This window comes from Scatophagus argus, chromosome 21 (assembly GCF_020382885.2).
Source record: "Scatophagus argus isolate fScaArg1 chromosome 21, fScaArg1.pri, whole genome shotgun sequence".
Lineage (NCBI taxonomy): Eukaryota > Metazoa > Chordata > Actinopteri > Scatophagidae > Scatophagus > Scatophagus argus.
This window is the reverse complement of record NC_058513.1, coordinates 8,356,210-8,382,910: the sequence shown is the minus strand read 5'-3', so window position 1 is coordinate 8,382,910 and position 26,701 is coordinate 8,356,210. Positions and strand designations below refer to the sequence as shown.

Below are 26,701 nucleotides of genomic sequence, written 5' to 3'. Positions count from 1 at the left end.
TGGGGTGGTAAACTGGGCGGGACTGCACAAGGTGACACACGTCTGCTCTGAAAAAGCTTTGAATACTAAAGAGAGCAAAGTGAGTGAGGTACATGCAAGTACACTGAGACACAGGACGGGTTTTTCTGTCGCTGTAAGCACACATACGGAAAAGTGGACACCTATCAACACTGGTAAGTTGATCAAACATCCACTTCCATTCATGAGATTCTGTGGTAGTAGAATACTTAACTGTTTAACTCTTAAATGAACTTGGACATGTACAGCCGTACAGCCGCCATGAATCAGAAACTGCACTTAAAGAGGTGTGGAGTTGTGTCTCACGATGTTTCATATTTTTCCATGTCACTTCTGGTAGTGTAGCAATTTGTCAAACAAGTATTATTAGTATTGCTATTTATTTTTCTCAGTTTGGAGGACTTTCAAACCTCTAATGTGGATTTATTGAACTAAAAAACACCATGTACACTTAAATGAATCATAGGTCATATCCCTGTTTCAACACATTCTTTTTTAGTATTTTGCCCAATTGTGACTAAAGGATAGCTTGTTTCCTACTTGTGTTGTAATATAAATATGAACTGTGGAGAGCACACAGCCTTTTAGTATAATACTTGGGGTGGCTGATATTACATGCATTGTCATAGTTATTAACAGGGAGACATTAATTCTCAGTATGCTGATATAGAATTCAGTCAAGATGTTAAAGTGTATTTTTTTTTACCAAAGAATAATATGCACAAATTTCCATGTTAATCACTGTCACCGCTCCGCCTGAGACTTTTATTTTGAAATACTACACCATGTACTAGTATACTAGTATGACACCGCTTTGGCACTTGCTGTTTGACTCATATACGGCCAGTGTCATACACAGTGGTGTAAACAGATACCAGTAGGTGGAGACATGATTTCCCATAGAAACCAATCTTAAGGAAGTGTAAATGGTACAGGATGTTGGCTCTCCTGATACCAGTGATCACAGTATTGATGGTCATGGCGGTGGTGAGAGGCCTACACTGTATTGTCGTCAGACTGGTTAGGCGGCTCACCTGCTCTCTCTCTCTCTCTCTCTCACACACACACACACACACACACACACACACACACACAGCGTAATCCCGGGTTACTGAAACAGAGAGAAGCACAGGCTGACGTAAACTCAAACAGGGGAAGACAAAATTTGAATGAGGGCGTTTCTTCCAAAGGTACTGGCTTAGACTTGTTAGTTTAGAGAGAGACTAGCTGAGGTTATTCTGCTGCCTGACTATAAAACAACACCAGCTGCACCAGATGTCTAATATGTTTTCTAATCTTGTCTCTCCAGCTGTAATTCCCTAAAAGGCTGCTCTAACTTGAACTTTTTCGAACTCCAAAGCAGCTGATCCAGTGGTCAAAGGATGACAAACATCTCACGGTATCTTGTTAACGTAAGTCTTCTCCGCAACACGTCGCACCTTGAATCAACTTTCTTCCTCAAGTGACATTTTAAGATGAATTCTTCCTCACTTCCTCATCTTTTTACGTCTTTCTTTCCCTGCCTGCAGCACCTGCTGACATTCTCACTCCAGGATGGGGATGTGCAGAGCGTGGAGGAAGCCCAGGCACGTCTCTCTTTCCTGGCTCAGAACAAAAAGCTGTGGAGTCAACAGATGTACCTGGACATTGGAACGGAGGCCATTCACCTTAGAGACATACAGAGCCAGGTGAGAACAGATACGCGACGGTCAACAAGAGCTGTGGGTTGTGAATAGATGATTTACACCATTCATATTTGAGCACATAATGGCCTTCTTTTGTCATCTATTCATGCAGGATGAGCTGGAGAACTACTCTTTCAAATCCATCTACCGCTGTGACGCCATTAACACGGAAAAACACTTCCCATCCCTACTCTTGCTCGTCTGCCAAGGTGCAGATCAGAAGAAGCCGGACATTCAGTTCTTTAACTGCGAGACTGTGAAGGTGAGTAATGACGCTGGAGCGAGCTTCCCAGTCTCTGCAGCCAGTCTCAGGGTGTCAGTTCTGAGTCATGAACCTGCTTCAGGTTTTACAAGTGATGCCACTTCTAGGTTCTTATTCTCACAGGCAGAGCACATCTGTGACGACATCGCACAAGCCGTTTCAGATTCCTCCAAAAACAGGAGTAAGAAAATCCCGGACACCCTCAGGTACAGTGAATGTCATGTTCACAAGCTCCAAAAAAAAAAAATAATTAAGTGCTCAATTTCTTAATAGAAGAAAGTATGTTTGTGTGCATGTGTGTGCGTACTCGTATCAGAGGATGATGATGGACAGTCAAATAATAAGAGACACAGCTAAACAAAGCAACAGACAGCTAATACAATACACAGTACAGTTCAGCCCCATTTGCCCATGAAAAAGTATGCTTTTCTCCTCTTTTTCTGCCATTATGTTTCATTTTCCACTGAATCAAAGCGGCCACCATCCACCTGTCTGAAAGAGAAAAAGAAGGAGGGAGACAGAAAGGACAGTGTAAACAGCTGAGGGAGAGAAAGAAAGACTTGTTTTACCGGTTTCCACATAACTTAAGAAGGTGTGACAGAGATAACAAGGCCATTGTGACAGAAAGCAGAGAGAACGAGAGCAGAGGAGGGACGACGGCAGTGGCAGCAGAGTGCACACTCGGGGCCTTTACGGATTACCTACTGAAAAAAACTTCTCCTTAAACAACGTGGTAAGACGAGCAGATGGGTGGGTTTAAATACTGATTCAGTACGGCAAGGTATTTGCATATAGCTTAAGCGTTCGCAAGAGTAGGCAAACATACAAAACCTTTAAGCCACTTTGATCCACATCCTTGTCCTTTGCATTTAAAACAGGCTTGCTGCTTGTTGATTTGTTTGAAAGGATAAATTTGATTGAACCGCAGTGTTGTGTGGAATATAGGCTGTATCCATGAGAAAACAGTCGGACTGTTTACTGTACGTTCATAGTGGAATGAGGGCTGCAGGATTGAATTTCAGAGGCATCGGATGATGTCTGCTGATAAAGGACTGCATTGTCTGGCTGGATCCACTGATCAAAGATGTCCTCCCATTGTAAATGGTCTCTAAGGCCATGTCCAGAATGAGGATGAGAATCTCTGCAGTCTAAAGTGTCGTTTATGAATGTGTGACTGACTTCTTTAAGTGACTGAAGAGTGTTTCCTGTGATGCTGCCATCATCACGAAGAACGTTACGTTATGTAGTGCAAAGCAGTGAGGGCGTATGCTCTCTTCCTTTTAGGCCTACTCAGAGTGGGGGAGAGATGATCGACCCTTATGAAATCCCGAGACACCCCATCGCACATGCTCCAAATCCCCCACCAGTCAACCCTCCACCTTATCCAGGACCCAGAGGTAAGAGGGAAAAAGAATACTTATTTTTACATGTATGCTATAAAAGTATTTGGCATGATGGGAAAGCAAGAGGAAGGGAAAGTGAGAAGTGAGAGGTATTTAGGAGCACAGAGATTGCTTTGTGTGTATGGGGGGTGGGTTTCAGGAGTAAAGGGGGCAGGAAATGCAGCAAAGACCAGGGCCAAGAAAGAAAATGGATGAACTGAATCCTCTCCTCTCTTATGCAACAGTGAATGGCGGGCCTGACATTTCTTTCCTGCGAGCGGAGAGAGAAGTGGTACGCCTCCTCATCACCTTTTGTTTCTTTGAGTCTATTCTTCTGTCTGTAATTCATATCTGACCGTGTTAACAAACGAGTTCTCCCTTCCTCAGGGGATCCTCAATCACTGTTTCGACGACATCGAGAACTTCATGGGCAAGCTGCAGCAGTCCGCCGAGGCCGCGACGGTGCTGAACCAAAGGAAGAAGAAAAAGAAGAAAAGCAAAAAGCAAAGTGCTGAAGGTAAAAAAAACAGATGCTTTTGCAGATTATGTGCACAACAGTATGTCTTCAAGTTGAAATACCACAGTTATGGATCCTGATCACACTGGGATTGAGCTATTCTCTTGTGTTTTCACCATTTTCAAACAACAGAAGATTTACTCACTGCAAAGGCCCGTCCTCCACCAGAGGAAGAGTTCATCAACATCTTCCAGAAATTCAAATATTGCTTCAGCCTGCTGGTGTGTACTCAGACAGGTTATATTTCTTTTCTTTTTGTTGGTTAGCTTTCTGTGCTACATAGTAAATCCCACCGTTTATTTCTTTACAGGCTCGTCTGAAATCCACCATCTCCAATCCTTCATCAGAAGAGCTTGTTCACCATGTGTTCAAACCACTGGATATGGTGAGTGAAAGTTATAACCTCCACACCTAATGCTGTGGAGATTTGGCTGTGGTTTGATTACCGTATACAAGACTACTGGATTAAAAATCCATCCTGAGTCTTTTCCGAAACGACTTGATGGAATATGTCATGAGGTCAAGGGAAGGCGAATCCATAACTACTTAACTGTCATGTTAAGAGAATCTGACTGCACTTACAGAGTCACAAGGAACTAAAGGAGATAGGAGAGGAAGCACTGAAGCACATTCCCTGAGCATTTAGAGACGTTGACCAGCTCTCATCATGGCTACTCATTGGATACTTTCACATCATTTAGCTTGTTTAGGAAGGGTTAGGCTATGTCTCAGCCAGCCAGGCTTGTGGAGGCAACACCTGTTGTTGCTATTGCTGTAAACATGAGGCGTCATCTTTTATAGCAGCACAGATAAAATGCTTGAGTCAGACATGAAGAGCATCTTAAAATAAATTCTCATGATGACATCATCCACAATTTAGGGCAGAGATGAACAGAGGATAATGGTGTAGATAACATTTGGAGCCTGTCATGGTAGTAAGTATATAATGTTGTTTGAATTATTTAAATGGAGGCTATGGTTCAAAAATAGGATAATATGAGGCATGTTTGTCCTTGAGCTGTGTCATGTCTAAATAATGGAAAGTCATCGGTGTAGGTGAGTAATGTTGCCAGAAACTACAAACTTCAATCAGTATTTACACAAGGCAGTTCCATGAGTGTTACCCTAACTCCAAACACTTGATAAAAGCAGTATTTATTTGACCTGGTTTACGTGGCAGTTTGTGTGCAGGCGTGAGCTCTTGGTGCATACTTCTACAAACATTTGGTTTGGATTTGAGCTGGATTTCCATTAGATTTTCTGTCCCCTGACTGCTGCTTTGAATTACAGCATTGATGTTTTTCAGCTGTCAAAAATGATTTCTCTATGACTTTCAGTGCCATCAGATTTAGAAAATATGACAACACCAGATAAATCAAAAAAGCAGCCTTTAACTCATTCCACATTTAATGAGAGACATCAGACATGTCTGATGTCAGCCAGGTGTGTCTCAGCTGATGTTTGATGCCTGGTCTCTTCTATTCAGGTACAAATCAGTCCTCATCAAGGGAATCAAAGGGTGGAATGGGTGTGTTTGATTTGTGCATACTGGCACACCTGCATGGAAACACACAGCCTCATATCTACGGGACTGTGTTATGTCACTTCTTTGTGTGTGAGAGTGTGTGTGTGTGGATGCATCTACAATGCTTTTTTTGTGTGTCTGTGTTTTGATTGTCAGTTGTGTAGAGGTTAAATAAATAGTCAAATGTGTACAAGCTTGGAATAACATGAACTTATTCTGACTCAGTGGTATCAGAGCTCTTTTTGTGGACTGGGAGCATAAAAACTGTTTTTTCTCATCTGTGTGTGTGTGTGTGTGTGTGTACAGATGGTGAGGACAACAGGGGGACCGGCTCTGGGAGCCTCTGTGTCCAGCCCCGCCATGACCAACTCTGCCATCACCCTGCTACAAGACAACCTGAACGAGGAGGAGAGGGAGCTGTGGACGTCCCTGGGACACAACTGGACACTCCCATGGTCAGTACCAACATGCAACAAACACTGGCTACTCATTCACTCATTTATTATTTACTAAAGGTGTGCTCCATGAGACATGAGTTTTAATGGGGGAATTTTATTGGAATTAATTGTTTCCACACAGCTAATAATATATGTTGGCCACATTTGATGCATATTTTAGAGGGATTTCTACAGCATAAAAATGGTCCAATATGGAGGTATATAGCATTTCCACAAAATAATGGCTACTGGGAGCTTTACACCTACAGTCTCCGCTGTGGTATTAGCATCCAAAAACTGGATGGAACTCTGTTTAAAAGTAATCATAATGAGGACCAAAGCAGGCGACTCTTTGTGCTCTTTCAGCTCTCAGCTCAGAGGACCCATAGCGCCGTACACCCCCGTGTTCTCGGATGGTTGGAAGCCAGAAGCCTTGAGGGCAGACGGGCAGGTTTGGGAAGATCCGGTTGAGTCACAGCACAAACATGAGGACCTCCGAGTAAAACAAGAGGTATGGAATACCTGCATGTAATGTGGGTTACACACACATCAAGTACAAGTGCTAAAAACAATATGTAATGGACATGTTCTTGTCTTTCTTATTCTCTTAGCATTTTATTTTACCTCTGGATTGTTTTTAAACATGTTTGCTTTTCAAATGGAACCCTGGCTGGTAGACAAATAGCCCATCCAACCACCATCTCACTTTCTCGCCTTTGCACCGGGCCCCAGTTGTTGTGCTTTTTTTAAAAAAAATCAGAAAATATATATTTTTGTTTCGGCCTTAAAACTATTAAACTATCAAATTTGCTATGGTATGCGAATGGCACATTTTCATTTTTAAGGATGTGGTTTTGTACTGTCTTGAATTGTGCTGTTGTTTAAGACTGTTGAATAAGGAGGATATTTCGACTCATCTTTGCTAGTTGCCCAATCTCTCTTTTGAAAGCTTAAGAGGAAACTGTCAAAGCTCTTACTGTTTAAGTCGCGTGTATGATTAACAAAATCTTTAGTCTTTTATTTTGTAAACCGCCTCCGTCCCATTCATATGATGACCCCATTCCCATTTCTCGCTGCCTGTTCTTGCTTGCGTGTGTGTGCTGCTGCTGCTGAGTTTCCATCTCATTTTCATCCACAGCAGCACCAACCACCTCAGCCTGTCAGACCTCCAAGCATCCACATCAGTGATGAAACGTAGGTCTTCTTTAGCAAGCACATCAGTTGGCTGCTACAATTTACCCCCAACTGTGTGAATAACTGTCTCCTTTTCCTCCCAGAGACGGCAGCACAGTCCCACCAGAGCCTGAGAGGCTCTACAGCTGCACCTACGACTTCATAGCCAGGAACAGCAGTGAGCTTTCAGTGCAGCAGGGGGAGACACTAGAGGTAATAAAGACCCTCAAGTGAAGCATGTAGAAAAGTGTTCATGAGGAAAATGGAGCACTTGGGTTGACATCAAGTGAATGGTGATGTCTCTTCCATCTGCCAGGTGATCGAATCATCCAAGCGCTGGTGGAAGTGTCGTAATCGATTTAACCAGATTGGATTTGTTCCCTTCAACATCCTGGAACCTGTGGCTCACATAGACAGCCCTGTCAACAACAGACCCCCGAGTGTAAGGCACAAAAACACATGCAAATCACACAAGCACAGAGGTATGCTCTCACCTGTACATACCTTGGACTGAATTCTGGTGTCATTTTCTCTACGCTCCACATTCCTTCAGGCTCCAGCTGCACCGCCCCTCGCCAAGACTTTCTCCGCAGTCCCACCCAGCCCTCCTGCTCCACCCCAGGCTCCCTCTCCTTCCCCCTCCCCTTCCCCACAACGCCCACGCAGCTTACCACCGTACAGCCAACATATACCAGCAGTGGATGACACCGATAATAAAGGTAACAAACTATATGGCCTTGTGTAGGAGGTGTTGGCATGTCACATAAATGCTGTCATAAGGTGGGGAGCTGTAATGTCCTAGGCTGTCTCTGGCACAGGTACTGGGCATGTGTGAGTCAGAGAAGACAAATAATGGATTGACAGGAGTGGAGACTGCTGGAATGTCTTACTTAAGTAGATTAGTACAACTCTAAAGTAATGAGAAGACCAAGCTTGAATGAGATTAAGTTGGAAAATAACCAAATATAAGACTGAAGAAACAGCTGTTTGATATTCAAATTTAAATTTTTCTGCGGACTTTATGGACTGTGACAGTGTTTACTGACGTCACAGCTGGCCCATTGAGAAAGTAAAAAAAAATGCTTGATTCTACCATAGGAATTAAATGATTGTTTCAGTTGATTTTTCTGTTGTTGTTTTGTGAGTCATGTAGTGACATTATCATTTTGGCCTATCAGGCTTAAATATCACCATTCTTTCTATCCCTTTGCATCTGCTCAGTCATGTTGGTGAATGACGAGCTGCTCCAGAGGCTGACCAACGGGAAGACCAATCTGAACAAACCTCTGGTCATCCATCGTTCCTCAGAGACCTCTGTTCCTCTGGACTACAACTCTCCTCCAGAGGAGGTGTCCGAGTGGCTCAGAGGGAAGGGCTTCAGTGAACCGTGAGTGTGTCACAACTCTTCACCGCACACCTCTTTACACTCTGGGACTGCTGCCAGTCTTTTTCTCTAAGTGACTTCCTTCTTCCACTGATAGTGTCTTCTTTGTCTGACTTGGAGGTCATTTTCTATTTTTTGTCCCTCAGGACGGTGACATGTTTGGGAGTACTGACAGGCGCCCAGCTCTTCTCCCTCAACAAGGATGAGCTACGAGCTGTGGTTCCTGAAGAGGGCGCCAGAGTGTACAGCCAGCTTACTGTGCAGAAAGCACTGCTGGAGGTGAAGTCAATCATGGATGTTTTACAGCTAGACCTTATTTCTTTGTTTTATATCAGTTTATTAGTGAGTAAACAATTGAGGAAAGCCCAGAAATCTGTTTTTCTGCATAATTTCAGAATAGTAATGCTCAGTAAAAATAATTCTTTAGATGTTTTGTTTTGTTGCAACTATGACCATGCATGTTGGAATGGGTCTACATTAATTTCATATACATTTTGGGATAATTTATTGGTGAGTCATAGAGAAAGACATCTGTAGTTAATCTTGTAGGCAACTCTGGCACCTTTGGAACTCAAATATGAGATCCTTAATTGTGATTTTATTACCACACATCGTTCTCGTCAGTAAAAATGCTGACCTTTTTATTCCATCGCCTGTCCTAAACTTCGTCTTCTTTCTACAGGATGCCCGAAGAGCCACAGAGTTGGAGGCAGTCATGGAGAAACAGAAAATGAAGGTTGATCTGAAACTGGAGAGCAGCACATTGTGAGCAACAGGCATCTACAACATGAAGCTACAGATGAAAAATAGGTTGAGTTCTTCTGGTGTCGTCACTTCAGAGTGACCTCCTTAATTATTAATTATATTCACCAGAGAACAAACATGACTTGACCCCACAACACTGTGACGAACATCACACTATGTAAAGGGTAATTATGACAGAATTCATTTTAAAATTAAAGTATTTGGCAGACATTTAAGCTTTTACTTCAAGCAGGTGCTGTTAACATTAATTTACAGTTCAGTGTATTTCAGTTTTCATGTGAATAGTTTTCTCTCACTTCTGCCTAGTAGGTAAGGACTAAGTTAAATGAAATGTATTTATCTTTGTAAAATATTTGCCTGATAATTCAAACATAATTAACATGCTGGGAGAATGACAAGACCCCAGAAAGAAAGGCCAACAGACAATAAAGTTTAAAATGGTGAGTTTTTTTTTTTTATTGAGACTTTAAAGAAAAGATTTCCAGCAGAACATAAACAGATATGACTTCACACACTAGGTTAAAGAAATGCATCCATTAAAAGCTGTTTGCAATTATAAACCTATTCACAAGGGAATCTGTCCAAATTGGGCCAAGATTTAAATTTTATGACTTGACTAATAAAAAGGTATGTACAGTCTTACATAGCAGTGAATTTCCGATGTATCATTTCTGAGCCTACTGTTTCACATGCTGACACTAAGTTTGAAGTTATCGTTTATTTTCATTATTTTAAACAAAATCAGGATAGAAACAAATTATCAAACAAAAAAAACTTCAAAACAAGCATTTACTTAAACTGGCCAAACGCCCTTCACTAATGATAACAAAATAAAACTGGATTAGTCAAAAGTAATGAGTGGACGATGGAAGAAATAAGGTTGATACAAATATTTGCAACTTTAAAACCTGTTGGTTTTGAACTGGGTTTCTCACACTTTGACTGGGCTTTAGCAAACTAAGTAAATGCAGACAGACATTCAAGAACTGCACTCAAGCTGCACAACAACAAATGTTTACTGGCAGGAAAGAAATCTAATAAGGACAGAGGAGAAAAAAAAGCAAACTATGGGATGAGGCCTTCCAGACAATGACAGTCAGTGGGCCCAAAACATATTTACAGACAGATTCTGTATCAAAAAAAAAGTCGGGTAATAATAAAAGAATGCGGATCAGTTACATTTTACACTTCAGTCCAGCAGACCATCCATTTGTTTACTTTTTCGCTTGGAATCTCTCTAGGGTAGTTTATAAGAACACATGAGATGTATTGGATGCAAACAGCCACCAAGTTACAGATGTATCACAGTACACTCCACTATTGATCGATGCAAGACAACTGAATCCATACAATATTTCAGGTACGCTCTGGGTCGGCTGCGTTATCTGTCAAAGCAAAAAAAAGGAGTCAGGCGGGAAAGCGAACGGTTCAAGGCAAGGACTGTGAGTAACATTAGGTTATTATGAATGGATGGACAGACAGGTGAGAGAGACAGGAGGAGGTTGTGTGCTGTGATGGCTGAATTTGGTCTTCAGAGGTCCCCCATGTCCCTGTCATCTGCCCGGCGGGAGTCTGACCTGCCGTTCATACCGTCCCGTCTGTCTCGCTCCCGTGACCTGTCTCTGGACGAGCGCTCCCTGTCCCTGGACGACCTGTGTGACGAGACAATTCAAGATTATCAGAGAAGCAACACAACAAGTACGAGCACTTAGAAGAAGAAAATAGAAAGCAGGAGTGGATTTGGAAAGAGCCAAACTATAATCTCTAATAGTGTGAAGGAGCTTACTTGGATTTATGATAACATCAGTGAAATATCCTGCTCAACAATCTGCTTATATACACTTGCTAAAAGCTAGCAAGCTTCTGTCAAAATGTGACCAGCAGATGAAGTGCGTCACCATTTAAAGTGATCAAGTATGAACCAGCAGTTTGTTGGATGAAGCACTGATTGGTTTGCACTTTTCACCAGTCTGCAGGAAAAACACCACATCTAGAAAAGTGGCAACCGTAAGAAATGCGTTGGTGCACTCTGTGTGGGCTTGTTGTGAGCTATGTGAGCTCTGTTGGGTATTTACTTGTGTTTGGAGCTCTGTTCGTGGCTGTGACGGTGTCCTCGGCTGCGAGAGCGGGATCGGCTGCGGTGCCTCCTCCTCCTCTCCCTGGAGCGCGAGCGCGAACGGCGCCTGTCTCGTGATGAGGAGCGTGAGCGTCTCCTTCTGCGGTCACGAGAACGGGACCTGATGAAAACAAAGAAAAACACGATTTAAAGTTCATCTCCGAAAGCTCCTTTAATAAGGACAACGGATTGATTTAAAATGTAGATAAACAGAGCGACTTTCTTACCTTCTATGCTCTCTGCTCCGTGATCTGGTCCTACGAAATAAGTGGATAGCAAAATCAGAATCAGAATCAGAATTCCTTTATTTATCCCTGGAGGGAAATTCTTGAAAACCATGCGTTTATGCAGTCAACATACACTTTATTCCACAAATAAACTTCCGTAAATATTGGAACTCACCTCTTCCTCATCCTTTCCTCTTTCTCCCTCTCTTCTCGTCTCTTTAAGCGCTCCTGGTTTCTTTTCTCCTGTTTGTCAACCACGGTTTTCTGTTCAAAATAAAAACAGTATCCAGTTACAGGTGAAACAGTCTTTATCCAACCTCAACACATTATTAGCCATTTCTTTCTTTTTCTGTAGTTTATAGTTTACATGGCGAGACAAGTTAAGACATACTTTCAGTTGGTCCAGTTTCTCTCTGATCTGGATGAAGCCCAGGTGAAGCTTCCCACCAAAATGGTCGGCCAAACGACGGTCATTGTCATGGAGACCGAGGTAAGCAGAGCACACCTCGCACACCCGAAGCTTCTGCTGTTGGAAGCTGGAAGCCGGCATGGAGTTTCTGTACTCTTCCTGTGGACAATCATAAAGAAAAAAGAATCACTGAAGAATCAGTGGATGGAATTATTAATTGAAGTGAAAACACCTCATCTGCTTAAACTGGGAGTGCCTCCCCAATACTCTTTCCTCACCTCAGCATCCTTCTTCCTGGTGCGAACCTTCTCAACTTCCTGCAGGACCTTCTGGGCCTCATCAACATTGCCCTCAGCTCCAAGCTGCTCAGCCTTGGCCAGGAGCTTCCCGATTTCCTCATTCAGCTCATGAACCTTCTCTGCCTGCAACACAGCACAAACACAATTTACATCTGATGGGTCTATAACAAAATGTGCTGCCACAGCAAAAAGTTGTGTGCACGTATGTCACATAGATATCACAATGTAGTATGTGTTCCCTCACTGACCTTCGCTGCCACCTCAGCACTGATCTCCTCTTGGGTTTCAGCCAGACGCTTCTTGGCTAATTCTGTCCTCCGGTCACAGTCAGCAATGAATGACTCCAGGTGATCCACCGCCTTTTGAGGGAGAAAATTTGTTAACAGAAAAACAGACTCAGATTTGTTGACACAGACACACAAGAAAATTTTAGCTCTTCTGCTTTTCTTTAAGTCACCTGAGTGGGAGTCAGTTGCTCCTAAAACAAATCTGAGGGTGTAAAGTACAATAAACTCAGCATTTACATTAGCAACACCTGCTGATCAAAATCATATACTGTTGTTACAGTGCACATGTTGTTTAAAACGATTGGTCTAAAACTCAGGCCGTTTCATGGCTGCCAGTCACAGATACTGGAAAGAAGCACAACTGTAGTACTTGGCTACACAATTATTGTGATTGTGATTGTGATTGTGTGTGTGTATGTGTGGAGGGGGGACGGGGGGGACGGTGAGTCACAAGCTACTTGTCCAGAAAAGCAGCAGAAACAGTTAAAAATAGCCAAACTTAGCAAGTACAGGCATTTGAATTTGGATCTGAAAAGAGTGCAGTTACTGTGGTCATGTTAAAAGTTGTGAGCTGAAACGGTCACCTGTTGCTTACCACTCGATTTAATAAAAGCAACAGAAAGTATAGTAGCATGTCTTGTAAAGCCAGCCACCCAGTTACCTCACATCTCCGTTTTTACTATGGTGACTGGCAATTCTATGTTGTGCACACCTGTACTGTTTAATAGGAGCACATCACTTACGTCAAGCTCGAAGAACAGATCTCTCTCCTTGGAGGCAATTTCATAATCTGCTCGAAGTGCCAGGTCATGGATCTTGGTGCACTCTCCCAGGTCCATGCGCTACCGCCAAAACACAAGCAGACATGACTCAAACAACGCATCATATGAGTGAAGATTATTGAGAGTACATGATTTAGCTTTTCCTCTTTTCTTAAGTACTAGAATTGTTTTGGGGTGGTCAGACCTAAATTACAAGCCACTTACCGTTCCAGACAGGATGTCATGAGGACAGCAGTTCAGAAGGTGACTTTTGCAGACACGCTCATCAGTGAACTTGACCCTCTGTCGCGTCTCATCCCCTGAAACAATCCAAAGAACAACCAGTGAGAAAGACCTCACATACTTGTTAGCAGGGGCGAAGTATCCAGTGCTTTAGTATACAATACTGTAAATGCACGATATTCATTGGGCAGATGTGTCACTATATCTGCATTCAAGCATTTTGTGCCCACCTACAAGAGGGAAAACCAAGTCTTATATTTGATTGTCAAAGTTTTGCATTTACTTCATTAGAATAACATGCTTAGACCATTTTTAATTATCTACGTATGTGTCAAGACTGAAGTAAAAGTTACATGTGTGCATACATGTGGACCTTACTCTTATTCCTGGTGCTTACCTTACCCAAGCCTCAATAAAAAGTGGCTATATTAGAGCCTCAAATCAGTTTAACTTGTGACAAGGCTCAGTGTCCACTCTTTAAATGTGGAGTATTACGAGATTAGGCTAAAAGGGGCACGATCCTAGAGAATAACTATATTCTTGATGCTAACTGGTGTGAACAGAGCTACCTTTATTTTGAAGGGTTCTTTAGACTGCAACACAATTGGCTGTTAAGATTGTGACAATAAATGTAAACATGTCAGACAAATGTTCCAGCCAAGCCTTTTACAAATAAGAAACATTGAGAGGAAATTCAAAACAAAAATACAAAAGAAATCCAAGAAAAAAAATTTAGTTTATACACACTGCGATCTGCACCATATACTGTACCCTTCTGCATCTTCAAGACCTCAGCAGCAGAATTTTAAACCCGCTGTAGAAAAGTATAAATGGGAACAGTTTTCTTGCCCATACCTGTAGTAAGAAGTTGGGAGTCATACACAAGTCAGATTGTAAACGATGTGTGCAAAGTTTTTGTTTCGAAGACTGCTAAAATTGCCTTCTGATAACAGACGTCTAATGGAAAACTGCACGTTTGGATTCAGCGCGACCAGACGTTTTAGCTCAAGCTGCATAGTATTAATCCAAATTGCAATTCTATTGCCACTGAAGATATACCCATTTGTGTGATTACAAAAAGGCTACAATAACTTCCGGAAGGCAAACAAATTGTTTGGATATTCATCATAACAGCTTTAAAAATTATGTGTGACTCACGGCTCGATGAACATGAGGCTTTTCTGCAACTCCTTTGCAGATTGATGTAGGCTGGCAAAGATACACTGAACCTTAATGAATAAAATAAAGGGGCCACAATTGTTCAGTTTGTATGCAACAAATGTATGGGAAGAATTTGATATCAATCTCATCACACATACACCCACAAGCTCACAACACAAATTCACTGTACAGATCGAATTATCAACTTGGTAAAAGATAATCCACAGGGCTGTAGTTCTATTCTATCAACTGTCAGGATGAACATCTTATTTATAAAATGGCAGGGCAGCATGAAGCTGTCATTTTAGGCCCATTACAATCAGACTTGACAGGTGAGTTACCTTTTAATGTCTGTATCCAATAGGCTGGGTTCAATCATTAATAATTTCATTTTAGCATGTCAAAAGTCCAACTTAATAGCGGTTATACTGCCAAGATAATACTACTTCATTTTAGGCAGTTTTAGATTTATCAGGTTCATAACCAATTATTATTAATGATAGTAGTAGTAATTTACTTATTTATAAACAGGCAGGGGTGGGTGATCTGGCCAAAACATGATATCATGATCCATTTAATTAGATTCACGATGTACAACATTTGAAATAACCTCTAATTTTCTTTCAAACGTCTTTCATTAACGATGGTTCTCTTTGCACATCTTTCTCGTCTGCCATGCCGCTATCTACAGCGCAGGTTGCATTGTTTCCCCAAGGAAGAGTCAAATGAATTAATTTGGTCAATCAGCATTGCCATCTAACTGGCTACAGCACTCTATTGGTATGTTCACGTACCACTAACTTGCTAGTGAATGAGGTCACGTGAAATACGAGGACACTAAATATCGCGATTTCTACAGTTCGCACAAAAAGTTGACTGACGCCTTCAAGCCCGATTTCGATCCAAAAACGGTTGACTGCACACCCACAGTACCAAGTAAATGGCCTGGTGCATAGTTTGCCTAAACTCAGGAGCATGCAACTAGAGATCATTACAATCTGTTATTACAATTATTAAATTTCTGTGGTAAATGTTGTACTTTTACAAGGGTATTCTGCTGTATAATAAATAATTTTACTTTAGATATTTCAAATAGAGCTCTGTTGATCGTAACCTACTTGTGGGTCTCGATTAAGATCATGAATACGGAACTTTAAATTTCACGTATTCATTTTATAGGGATTTGAATCCTTTAATAACCACTAAAAATATTACAACTGAACTTGTTGTAAATTAGTTCATTCCAGGGTCTGATAAAATTCTGAATATCGTTCAATGCTAAGTAGCATGGCGCCTGGAGGTTCCGTAACTTCAGTACAAACAGTAGCGTTAGTTATTAACGTTAGCTAAGAATCAGTTAACGGAAAGGTGGTAAGGCCGAAACTATAAGCGTGGTAACTTTTTTAAAAAATTAAAATAAGCCAAAATGGATACAAACATTAAGTCCTAATGTTAATCCGTAAACTCTGCTTGACTGTAAGTTTACTGTAGTTTACACAGCCCTCTGCAGTAACGTTACATCCATTCATGCAGACCTGTCCATCACACACCAACACAAGCCATCCTCAGCAGTGGCTCCATCTTGGCTAGCTAGCTAGCTAGCATGCTACGGCAACTCACCATCCCTCGCTGTTCCCATTAGCTGGTCGAGCAAAGCTCTCATTTGAGCTTGGGCAGACATTGTCGTGGACCTCCAGTCGATAGTGCTATAAAAAATTTAGCTACTGAAAACAATTCTTTAGTATTTCTCTTAGGTTATATGATTATTTATTCGTCCAAGCATCACCGCTCGAAGATTTTCTCAAATTCGTGGACGGGCCAGTTTCCGTTTTACATTAAGGAAATGACGATAGGCCCTGTTGTTTGAAAGTCATAGGAGGGAGATTGGTGTGATCTGACCAATCACAGCATTTAAGAACAAGTAACTTGACCAATCACAACTGCCTAATTTCAGTGGGTCCATACGCCCTGAGCTTTGCCTTTCAGGCAGCGGTTCTTCATATATTATGGTTCATTGTTAGACCCTTAACTATAAGTTACATTCATGTTTAGGTTAGAGAAGGCTGGTATTTACGTTGGTGCCGTAGTTTGGGGTTATGACATTGTTCGGTCTCTAAACCTTTAATGTAGGCAAGGAGAAAGCTTTGCCCGAGAGACAAACTTAAGGCAATGAAACCACACTACAACAGTGGACTTGCCTGTGATTTGTTTACGTAGCTAGGGTTGACAAGCAGCTTTGTTGGTGTGTCAGGCCTACTACCCACAGTTAGCCGCACCAGTGACCACCCAACACTACATTGGACCATAAAGTAAGAAACTTTTCTCGAGGTGTTCTTGCAGTGGACATTGAACTTCAAGTGACTAGACATTGGTGATAATGTTACGCTGTATTAAGGATTTTGCAGTACCAGGGCTTTGTTCAACAAGTTAGCAACTTAACTATGTGTTAACCGTGAACTTTCTCAACCAAAGCTAGCTAACAGTGATAGCTATCCGACACTGAACTACTCGGAGCAGGTATTCTTGCGGCTACTTGCATAACATCGTGTGGTAAACTCACTGACTTTTAAATGATTTTGATAGCTTTCTGTATTGTGTTAAGCTGGTAACACGTAGTTCTAAGAGTAATACGCCGTTGAGTAGGGGAAACGTAACAGGGTGTGCCAGCCAATGTGATAATAATAGTTCATTATGGGTTTGTTGTTTTTGTGTTGAGAAATATCTGGACTCAGTGCTGGCACCTCTGAATAGGCTTAGATCCACAAAGGTTGATGCAGCAGAACTAGCTGGACTGACAGACATTGCTGCCTTCGGTATTTTTTCATATAATGCCAGCGAGTTTGGTCTGTTATTATTGCTGGTTACTTTGACGTATGCATGTTAGTAGTTGACTCCATAGTGAGACAGATGCAGAAGCAAATTGTATGCCGTGATAAGAGTGTTAACTGTGAAGTCATTAAACAGGATTTTGTCAGTTAAATGTATATTGAAAACCAGCATTATTTTGAGGTAGGGATTTACTGGAAGCTCTTTTTCCTGTGGAGTAGATCTGTGGGCCGGTAATGCATTGAGGCGACAATGGAGACCGCAGGTGCTGCCACAGAGGGTGACCCTCTGAAGAGAGGAGAGGACGGGGTAGAGACAGGAACGACACCATCAGCAACAGAGCTGAAGAAGAAGAGCTGCAAAGAAGTTTTGGGTTTTGCTAAACTGACCCACTGGCGAACCGCAGTCTTCTTCCTCTCCTTGTTCCTATGCCTCACCATAGTGTTTGCTTTCTCCTTCATCATCCCCTGTCCTGTCAGACCACAGTATCTTGTTTCCTGGAACAGGACTTTTTCTGAAGCAGGTGTGTACAGTTACGTTCTGTGTATACAGTGTATTTGCGTTTTAAATGTCAGACTAACTATTACGCTCTCTTCCATTGTAGCAACCTATGACTTCTTAGCTACTGAAGATGCAAGCAGGGACAAGGTGATGGATGTCCTGTTCATCCTCAGAAACACAGAAGCCAGTCCGAACAAGACGTGTGCTGGTGCAGGTATAAAGTGTTCTTAAATTAACTTTTCTGAGAAGAAGAAGAAAGAAGAGTTGGATTACTCTCTATACGGTGGCTCTGTATTCTATGTTTCTGTTGAGTAATTCAGACATGCTGTTGTTCTATGTTTTGTTTTGTTTTTTCCCCCAGGTCTTCCCTCGCCATGTGTGTTTGTGTTAGCAGTGGATGGGACAGATGGAGCAACCCTGTGGGAGCGTCCGCTGGAACCTGAGTTCCACTGGGCCCAGTGTGGTCTGGACAGAGACACAAGTAGAACCTGGGACTGTTTGCTGTCCCATTCTGACCAACTCACAGCCATTGACAAATACACTGGTTAGTGAAAGTACTATATATACTAATGTAAATATAATGTATTCTGTATTATGAATACTACAGTATGTGTAAGTGCATCACAAGTTTTACTTTGGAGTCATAGCATCAAAAATAACTTGTAGTTTTGAGAGAGTGAGTTTTTGTGAAAATTGCTGCAGTCTATGTATTGCTTTCATTTTTTTATAGTGTCCTCAGGTCAGATTCTAATAACAACAGATCTAAAGCATTGTGAACATTAAAGAAATAAGTTTCGGTGATAAGAAAGTTGTATTTTGCTCACTGAGTAGAGTCAGTTTCCTGACGATCCCTGAGATGCAGTTAAAAGCTCAGCGAAAAATTACTAAGTGAGCTTCGAGTTACGATTATTTTGTCTGCTATTTCCAGGATAGATAGATATACTTTATACACTTCAAGATCAAGAATGAACTTTCTTGCTCGAAAAAGAAAGCTTTAGATCTTGTTATAAAATTGAATGAACTCAGTCAGATTGAGAGCTTCTATGTGGTGTGTGTGTGTGTGTACAGGTGAGGTGAGGTGGCAGCAGCATCAGCCTTCTGGTCTGCACAGCACTGTGCCTGTTCTTAGTGTCCCAGATCTGGATGAGGACAAGGTCATCGATGTGGCTCTGGTGGCATCTGACAACACACAGGTAAATACAAGTACTTTTATTCATCACACCCACGTTTATCTCCTTTCTTTGCTCACTTCTGACTATGTAAGAATTGAATCACATTGTTTTTTTAGAATTTTTCTTAATAACAATCTGCTGTAACCAGAATCAAATATGCAAATAATAAGCATTGGCAGTGAAACAATATGCTGATGTGTCAGAAAAATAGAATTCACCCAATTTCATATCTCTCATCATATCTGCAGACTCAGGTGGTATTTCTCTCAGGGAAGACGGGTGTTCAGATTGGCTCTACGGTGGTTCTTGACTCCCCAGAGACAGCCAATCATCTTCTTTATTGCACTACAGAGGGTTCACATTATGTACTACTACAAAAAGGTTTGTATGTGAATTGATTGCACTGTATCAAAAAAACGTCCTGGACAATATGAACAATATATCATCTGTAGCTCTTTACTCCTCTTTCAGCCATCCTGCTCAGTAACCTTGCAGTATTCCTTTATATCTGCCATCAACATGTGCCTTGGGCAATCTGACCACAAGTAAACAACTCTGAGTTCATGAGTTGTTTACTGGTCTAGTTCAGTGGTAGGTGTTCTGTCTTTGGAGCACAAGGGAAAATCACAGCCTTTTTCTCTGTTTTCTCTGGTCACGTAGCACCCATTTCAGTCTAAAAATACTTCTTTCTGTTGCGCAGACAGCAACGCTTTATGAAAAGACCATCTCTCCACTGGTGAAATACTTCTTTCATGTCAGGTGGAAACCAGGGCCACAGCTTCGTTTGCGCCTGTAGAAGTAGTTTACTTTAATACACTCACAAAGTCCCATTTGTATTCTTATTGGACAGTTTGTCATCTCATTTTAGTTTCATTTTATAAAAATACAACTAAAAGTTCCACCAGATACACAGATATATACACTTGGATTTACTCACAACTTGATGTAGTAGTGAGTAATCTTGTGCTTATTCACAGACACTGGCTTGTATGGATGGGCACTGTGGAGGATCGCTGCCAAGGCTAAAGCAGGGATGGAGAAGGGTCTCAAAAAGGACAAACACTGGGAGAAGAATGCCAATCCAACATCTGGCCTTGTACCCATCTATGAGTAAGAAGACATTAACCTGGTGAATATCGCTTGTAGCTTGAGACTTTTACTACTATTTATCATTATCATTGTAGGTCTGACTCAGTGAGACAAGTGCTAAAAGCAGGAGAAACAGATGATCTGCCCAATCTGCTGCTTGTGACTGGGAAGGAAGTGGCATTAATCAGTGGAAAGAATTTGCAGCTGCTGTGGAGGTTCAATATCAGCTCAGTCCTCAGGTAACCCTCCTCTTTGTTACTTTATATTGCCTGTACAAATTACTTAAAGCGGAAATAAGCAGTTGTTTAATTAAAATCAGCTGGCAGCTATTTTGATAATGGTCTTTTATGACAGTAATCTTAATGTTGCTGGATTTTGGTCCAATACAGTACATTAGTGTGGGCTTTTTACACTGTTTGCTGATACTTCATAACCCAAATGATGAATTTATTGAGACAATAATCAGCAGATGAAGTGATGACGTTAACTGTTCAAGCCTTAAAATGAATATTGGAGTTGAACATTAACATATAATTGGCCAGTAAATATTTTGAAATTCTTTTTAAACAAATCACTGTTATCTCATCTTATGTTTGCCAGTCAGAATTTGGAATAATGGTTAGATATGTGCAGTTGAAAAAGTAAGCCAGAGGTGATTATAAAGGAGATCTAACTGAATGTCCATTGATGAAACAATACACAAAGTAACATATTGTGTTACGAGTCATTTGTACTGATCAACAATCCTGTCAGCCCCTGATATGGTTACACTGTCTTTGGAGAGGACCTAAAATATCATAGTAACCCATATGTTGTCGTAATAGCCAGGCTTGAGTCACATAAGTCTTCTCCCCTTTTCTCGTCCTGACAGTGAGCCCTCCTTTGGTCACTTTAACAAAGACGGCGTACTCGATGTTGTGGTCGAGGACGATATTGGCAACTACACAAAGAGGGTAAGTTTGGTCTTATTTCTCTTACATTTTATTTTCTGTGTGTATCATCTCTCATATGCTGATCTAGTTGAATCATTAACTGTGCCAGTAACTGCACCACGGTCTGCCTTGTGTGTAGGTTATAATTCTTGATGGGCAGTCTGGTGGTGTGCTGTGGGAAGTGAACCTCTTGGCTACTCCTAACTCGCCGCGACCCGCCTCAATATACACCACCAACTCCTTCTCGATCTTCGTGTTTTGGGGCATGATGCCCTCAGAGACCAACTCATCTGTAAGTACTCTGCTTTTACTGAAAGATGTTAACAGATTTCTCACAAAATGTTAATCGAACTCAAATGTTTCCACCCAGGTACCGCTAATTAGCGACCGGCGCTCTTACATGCTCCATCCTCTCTATTCCAAAGTTCTCCTTGAGTCGACCAGTTCCGTTGACCACATCGTAACATTCAAAGGTGCTTTTTGCTCTATGACAAAATTATCATTCGCCTACAACATGTAAGTGGTCGGAGGGATGTGGAAACAGAGCTCTTTGTATGACCTGTATCTGTGTGTTTACTTAGCCACACTGTTGGAGCATGGACGCCATGCTGCCTACATCCTGCTGACAGGTCCCGGGAAGGAGGGAAGTGAAGGCACGGTGGTCCTCAGCAAGCGAAAGATGAAGCAAGACGTCTCTCACAGCAACGTGCTCCGTATTGGCACCGGCGGAGGTTCAGAGACCAACGACAACATCAAAGAGGCCTTCAGCCGTCTCCGCTTCAGCGATTAGTGAGAGGGTCGACTGTAACGTGGGCAGTACGTCCTCAGTGTTAAGCCCATTTTGGCACAGCTGAACTCCGAAAACCAAAGTGTGTACACTAGCTATGACTTTCCAGCTGCTGACAACCAAAACAAATCCTTTGTGTTTAGAGACTTGGATTGACTTGCTTTGATGGGGTTCTTCCATTAATCTCCACTGGACAAATCAGACATTTATTTCCAGACTTGACTGCATACTATCATGAGTTTGATCTTATCTAGTGTCCAAAGAGCTACTGGCCCCTGACAATCACGTAGCACAGATTGCTGTTCTCCTGCTGATAGATCCATATACCATAGGACCTGCCGTGCTGTATTTTTTCGAGCACTTTCACCTATCAAAGCGATGCTCTTTTTTTAATCGCAGAGGCTGGATTATTATTTAGATCTATGCAACTTTATGTCGCACTGGGCTTTAAAGGTAGCAGATGCCTGCAACAACAGGTGCTAGTTCTGAATATTTAAAATTATAGCAGCCTTATTGCTCATACAGTGATAGGGCTTCTTTTCTTTTGGTAAATTTCCTCAAACTGTATAGACAAATGTGGACACTGAAACTTGAAAGATGACAGAAACCCTTCTGACCTTACTGAAAACTTAACATGGTTATGGTTTTTGTTTGTTTTTGTTTTCTTTCTTTTATTAAATGGTACTGTTGTCTCTAATAAAAAGCATGTTCCTTACGTACTTAATCCAAGATGCTGTAACTAGTGATGCTCTGAAATGCACACTGATTAAACCTCTGTTGCACTCCATGTTGAGTCTCAAAGGTTCTCCATAATATTGAGTTATTGCTGTGGGTTCACAACTCCTTTAAAAAGATGTTTTAAGTGATGGGAATATTAGATAAGTGATATTGAGGCTCTTGTTTTTGCTGTACATTAGTATATTGAAGATGTGGAATGTGCCTTTGTTGGAGCTGGCTTTTCTTTCTGACTTGATGTGTTTTAAATTTTTTGCAGCATTAAATAATTTTTAAAATAACAGCTTTGGTGTAATTTCAAAGATGTCTTATTATGAGAGCTAATACGGTAAGCAGAAAATAACTGGCAGCTTTCAAATAAACCAAACCTAATTTGAGAGCATGAGCACTTTATTAGTCTCCTGCTCCTTTTTACATTTAATCATGAATCTTGTGTGTTTTCTGAAAGGAGGTGAAACACTGACTTTGCTATTCTTTCTTCACTACGGATGGTGCCATTAAGCCTGACCAAAAAAGCATATTAATTTACAATATATAGTCATCTCATTAACTACTGTTGGTCATTTATAATATCTCTTTAAACTATTGCCTTGTTAAATATTTTATAGCAAGCAATGAAATGCCCAGCATCCCCATAAATTCAAATCGTTTGCGTCATGATCCATAACAGAAAAGCAAACCTTTGCTGCCCTCTTGTGGTGTAACGTGGACACAAACCACCGCGACCATGCGCACTAAAGCGCGGGCAGAGCCGCCGTGTGTCTCACTGTCCATGAATGTATTGAAGTCAGTCACGTATCACAGGGGAGTTGCTCAGTACAATTTACTCCCTAAATATTTCCATCGCGTTGTTAGGTCACCATGACGCACGACTGCTGCCCTCCTCAATTACTCTGGGGAATGGAAAGCCTCTCTCTATAAGGAAAGGAAATAGCCGGATCATGAGACACGAAGCCTGTCGTACCTGACTTTTCTTTCTTTCTCTATTTTTTTTTTTTTTTGGAAAACCATGCAAGGCAGGACAAGGCTGGAAGGGATCGCGATACGAGGCGGAAAGGCGCACAAACCGCACTGTCATGATGACTGCTGGATAGATGCATTTATCCATTCGCCATCCTACCAGAAAAGCAGGGATTGTGAAGTTATTGCTCCTTAAGTTAGATGAAACTGGCCCGTTTTTTATTTCCTTTGGGCTGTAACCGTGCAGACATCAACAGGACTGTGCGCTTTTCTTTACTACCCTGTACTACAGTTTGATATGACTCACAGACAGATCGGCCCACATGACCTGGCTGCTGTAATTCCTTGACAGAGTTCCTGGTTTGGAGAACCTGAGCATTTGCCAGCCGCTCACATTTTCTTCCGAATAAAGAATATCTGGAGCACAAATAACGCACCATTGCCTGTATCCCTCCATTTAAGAACAACACCTACCGCCTACCATTAATACCCATTAATAATTAACACATACACTGAAATGGCAGGATACTTCCGCCTGTGAAGAAAAGTTAACAGATGCGTGTGAAACATGATTTAAACCACTTTACATTAAACATGCTGCCTTCGCGGGCTACCTCGGTTCACCCCGCACGTCACCTGTGCGAACACCGCATGTGAAGCAGACAGTGCGAGCCGTGAGCTGTCATTTCAATGTGACCTGAGGCGGCCATACCTCTATGATCGCACTGCACGGCTGCTAACGTCTCCACACTGTAGCGTGAGGCGCGCGCGCTGCTTATCAGAGGAGCGACACACTTTCACCGTCCGGTATAAAAGTCACTTTGAGCCCCAGCCAGCAACTATCACACAAGGTAACGTCAACTTGCATGTCTTCATTTCTTCTCTGTTTTTAGCTATTTCTCTAAAAACACACGCCTCGTGTAATTTAATGTGTATATTTTGAGACAATACAAAAAAAAAAAAAAAAGACTCAGCCGCACAGCGTCTGAAAACGAGAACACCAATTTGAGTTGCGTTTGTAGATTTTTCTATTTAAATCTCTTATCACAAGCTGTATTATTAAGTGTATTATTAAACACCTTGGAGACTAAGAGTAGCCTGTTATTTGTTCGAATGAAAAGGAAACAGAAACTGGGTTGTTAGGAGGAAATGCTTGTATAGGCCTGGTGAACAAGGCTATTGATAAGGCGCCTGCCAATATCGTTTTAACACGTATGTGATTTTCGCATTTTGGGGTAAGAATCCTATAATTAGGCGCTTGCTTGACAGTCGACCGCCTATATAATAAGGTGTTGTGGTACAGATTTGCTCTGTGAGAGGAGTATTTGACAGAAGTGCTACATTTCTAGAAAGATCCTTAAGGTGCCGCATGCAGCACCCCGATACCCCCCCATAGCGGTCCTCTGCTGAGGCTGTAGTCGCTGCGTATCCTCAGCTACAGACCCTCCATATGAAGTCAGTACATACACCGCACAGGTTATCTGCACACCTGTGCAACAGCTGTCGGTGCATACATGTTAGTCTCGCTCTATCTGACAATAAATGGGTCTATACGTTTGAAACGAAACAATCCTTTGTGTATCCATGAGCTCATATTCTCTTGACAGAGGTGAAAATGGCCGAGGACATTAAGACTAAACTTGAGAATTATCGCACTGCCCCCTTTGATGCCAGATTCCCCAACCAGAACCAGACCAGGAACTGCTGGTCCAACTACCTGGGTAAGACTGCATGTCAAGGTCAAAGCAGTAAGCTGTGTTCATTACGTTTCTTTGTACATGAAGATACTCTTTTAACAACCAATTAAAACTATGAGGACCTGCTCTTCCATTAAGATGTTAAGATATAATAAAATATTGTAGATTATACATTTGATGAACAATGTACTAAGCAGTCTTGAAGACTGGTGAAATAGGTCCACCTCGAAGCCTAAATCAGGTCTTTAGGAGTGTTCATCCTGACTCTCTGGGCTGAAGGTGATTTCTCAAAGGGCTTCTGACATGGCCCTTCACCATGAAACCTGGATTGAGTCCATGTGCTTTTATAAATATTCATTGTTGTTTTTGTTTCTCTATTAATAGACTATCACCGCTGCCAGAAAGCTCTGGACGCCAAAGGAGTTGACAATACCCCATGTGACTGGTACAAAAGGGTCTACAAATCACTCTGCCCTATCTCCTGGGTAAATCATTTTTATGTATTTATTTTTAATGAGAGAAACCACTGTACAGACACCCAGGAAGGAGGACTAGTATACTGGACACATGTACATTGTACTTTCCCCTTTATGGGCTGAGTTTGTTTAGTAGGGGTCAAACAACTTGATCGTTCCTCACATTCCTGTGAGTCTCTGCTTCGCCCTGAGAATCAAAACAACATGAAGAGTTCGGGTCAAAATTACACAATGTAGATGTTCTATCTTTAAACATTTCTCAAGCCAAATAAGGAAAATTCACTCACTGAACTTTTGTGAATTCAAAAAGAATGTTTGCGTCCTAAAACAGGTTTTAAATTTTGTCCCATTAGGTCCAAAAATGGGATGACCAGAGAGCAGAGGGGACCTTTCCAGGAAAAATCTAACACTGCCATCTCCAGAACCGTTGGTCTGCGAAGATGTAATCTTCTCAACTGAATGTTTGTTCAAGTGGTGGGAGTTCATGTGTCTCCATCACCACCTTTGCTCCACTGATGCTCTGTCCTCGGAGCACTCTATAACCGAATGGCCATTCCTTATAAATATCATGAAATGTACAGCAGAATCTGCATTAAAGTATCTCAGGATATATTTAAGTAGCTCAGTTGTCCATCATGTTTTTCCCTCTTTATGGTGTCCATCCAACCAAATAGTTTGTGTTCGTTCACAACAGTGTCAAGCAAGGACATGAAAATCTAAGCATAAAGGCCTGTAGCACAAAGTTAAGATCAGGTCATTTACCTGCATTTAAGTTTTGTTTTGTTTTGGTTTTTTTGTTTTTTTCTGAGCAGCTCTTTGTGGTCCCGTCATGCCTTCATACTGACAGCCTTAAAGAAAAAGAACTACAAATGTAA

The 26,701-nt window shown here is 41.6% G+C and overlaps 4 protein-coding genes across 13 annotated transcripts; 3 read left to right on the top strand and 1 right to left on the bottom strand.

Moving 5' to 3' along the window:
* Nucleotides 1-64: 64 nt before the first annotated feature.
* Nucleotides 65-9,592, top strand: LOC124052656 (epidermal growth factor receptor kinase substrate 8-like protein 1). Of its 3 annotated transcripts, none has more exons than XM_046377152.1 (19): nucleotides 65-173; nucleotides 1,328-1,430; nucleotides 1,548-1,706; nucleotides 1,816-1,965; nucleotides 2,089-2,171; nucleotides 3,250-3,362; nucleotides 3,593-3,639; nucleotides 3,735-3,864; nucleotides 3,997-4,085; nucleotides 4,175-4,249; nucleotides 5,696-5,844; nucleotides 6,193-6,337; nucleotides 6,965-7,020; nucleotides 7,104-7,212; nucleotides 7,316-7,441; nucleotides 7,553-7,718; nucleotides 8,221-8,386; nucleotides 8,530-8,662; nucleotides 9,066-9,592. In XM_046377152.1, exons 2-19 carry the CDS (start codon nucleotides 1,401-1,403, stop codon nucleotides 9,150-9,152), a joined length of 2,013 nt encoding a protein of 670 aa, XP_046233108.1. In that variant the 5' UTR covers nucleotides 65-173; nucleotides 1,328-1,400; the 3' UTR covers nucleotides 9,153-9,592. The 3 variants fall into 3 exon arrangements, with proteins under 3 accessions (XP_046233108.1, XP_046233109.1, XP_046233110.1); XM_046377153.1 differs by having other exon boundaries at nucleotides 71-173; nucleotides 1,379-1,430; XM_046377154.1 differs by having other exon boundaries at nucleotides 88-173; nucleotides 1,382-1,430.
* Nucleotides 9,580-16,501, bottom strand: luc7l (LUC7-like (S. cerevisiae)). Of its 6 annotated transcripts, XM_046377162.1 has the most exons (12): nucleotides 16,272-16,500; nucleotides 14,649-14,719; nucleotides 14,262-14,345; nucleotides 13,473-13,567; nucleotides 13,230-13,328; nucleotides 12,448-12,558; nucleotides 12,179-12,322; nucleotides 11,883-12,059; nucleotides 11,667-11,755; nucleotides 11,492-11,521; nucleotides 11,224-11,385; nucleotides 9,580-10,800 (listed from the first exon to the last, which is right to left on the bottom strand). In XM_046377162.1, exons 3-12 carry the CDS (start codon nucleotides 14,269-14,271, stop codon nucleotides 10,680-10,682), a joined length of 1,038 nt encoding a protein of 345 aa, XP_046233118.1. In that variant the 5' UTR covers nucleotides 14,272-14,345; nucleotides 14,649-14,719; nucleotides 16,272-16,500; the 3' UTR covers nucleotides 9,580-10,679. The 6 variants fall into 6 exon arrangements, with proteins under 6 accessions (XP_046233118.1, XP_046233117.1, XP_046233120.1 ...); XM_046377161.1 differs by having other exon boundaries at nucleotides 14,262-14,719; XM_046377164.1 differs by lacking the exon at nucleotides 14,262-14,345.
* A 110-nt stretch (nucleotides 16,502-16,611) lies between these two features.
* On the top strand, nucleotides 16,612-22,974 carry fam234a (family with sequence similarity 234 member A). Of its 3 annotated transcripts, none has more exons than XM_046377156.1 (12): nucleotides 16,612-16,960; nucleotides 17,696-18,000; nucleotides 18,082-18,192; nucleotides 18,340-18,522; nucleotides 19,047-19,171; nucleotides 19,399-19,531; nucleotides 20,128-20,260; nucleotides 20,335-20,478; nucleotides 21,111-21,192; nucleotides 21,311-21,463; nucleotides 21,542-21,644; nucleotides 21,753-22,974. In XM_046377156.1, the coding sequence occupies exons 2-12, from the start codon at nucleotides 17,730-17,732 to the stop codon at nucleotides 21,959-21,961; spliced, it is 1,647 nt and encodes a 548-aa protein (XP_046233112.1). In that variant the 5' UTR covers nucleotides 16,612-16,960; nucleotides 17,696-17,729; the 3' UTR covers nucleotides 21,962-22,974. The 3 variants fall into 3 exon arrangements, with proteins under 3 accessions (XP_046233112.1, XP_046233111.1, XP_046233113.1); XM_046377155.1 differs by having other exon boundaries at nucleotides 16,613-16,960; nucleotides 17,699-18,000; XM_046377157.1 differs by lacking the exon at nucleotides 16,612-16,960 and adding an exon at nucleotides 17,020-17,168 and having other exon boundaries at nucleotides 17,699-18,000.
* Nucleotides 22,975-24,299: 1,325 nt separating this feature from the next.
* Nucleotides 24,300-26,446, top strand: LOC124052662 (cytochrome c oxidase subunit 6B1). Its single transcript, XM_046377170.1, has 4 exons — nucleotides 24,300-24,504; nucleotides 25,261-25,374; nucleotides 25,735-25,835; nucleotides 26,180-26,446. The coding sequence occupies exons 2-4, from the start codon at nucleotides 25,269-25,271 to the stop codon at nucleotides 26,231-26,233; spliced, it is 261 nt and encodes an 86-aa protein (XP_046233126.1). The 5' UTR covers nucleotides 24,300-24,504; nucleotides 25,261-25,268; the 3' UTR covers nucleotides 26,234-26,446.
* Nucleotides 26,447-26,701: the final 255 nt, after the last annotated feature.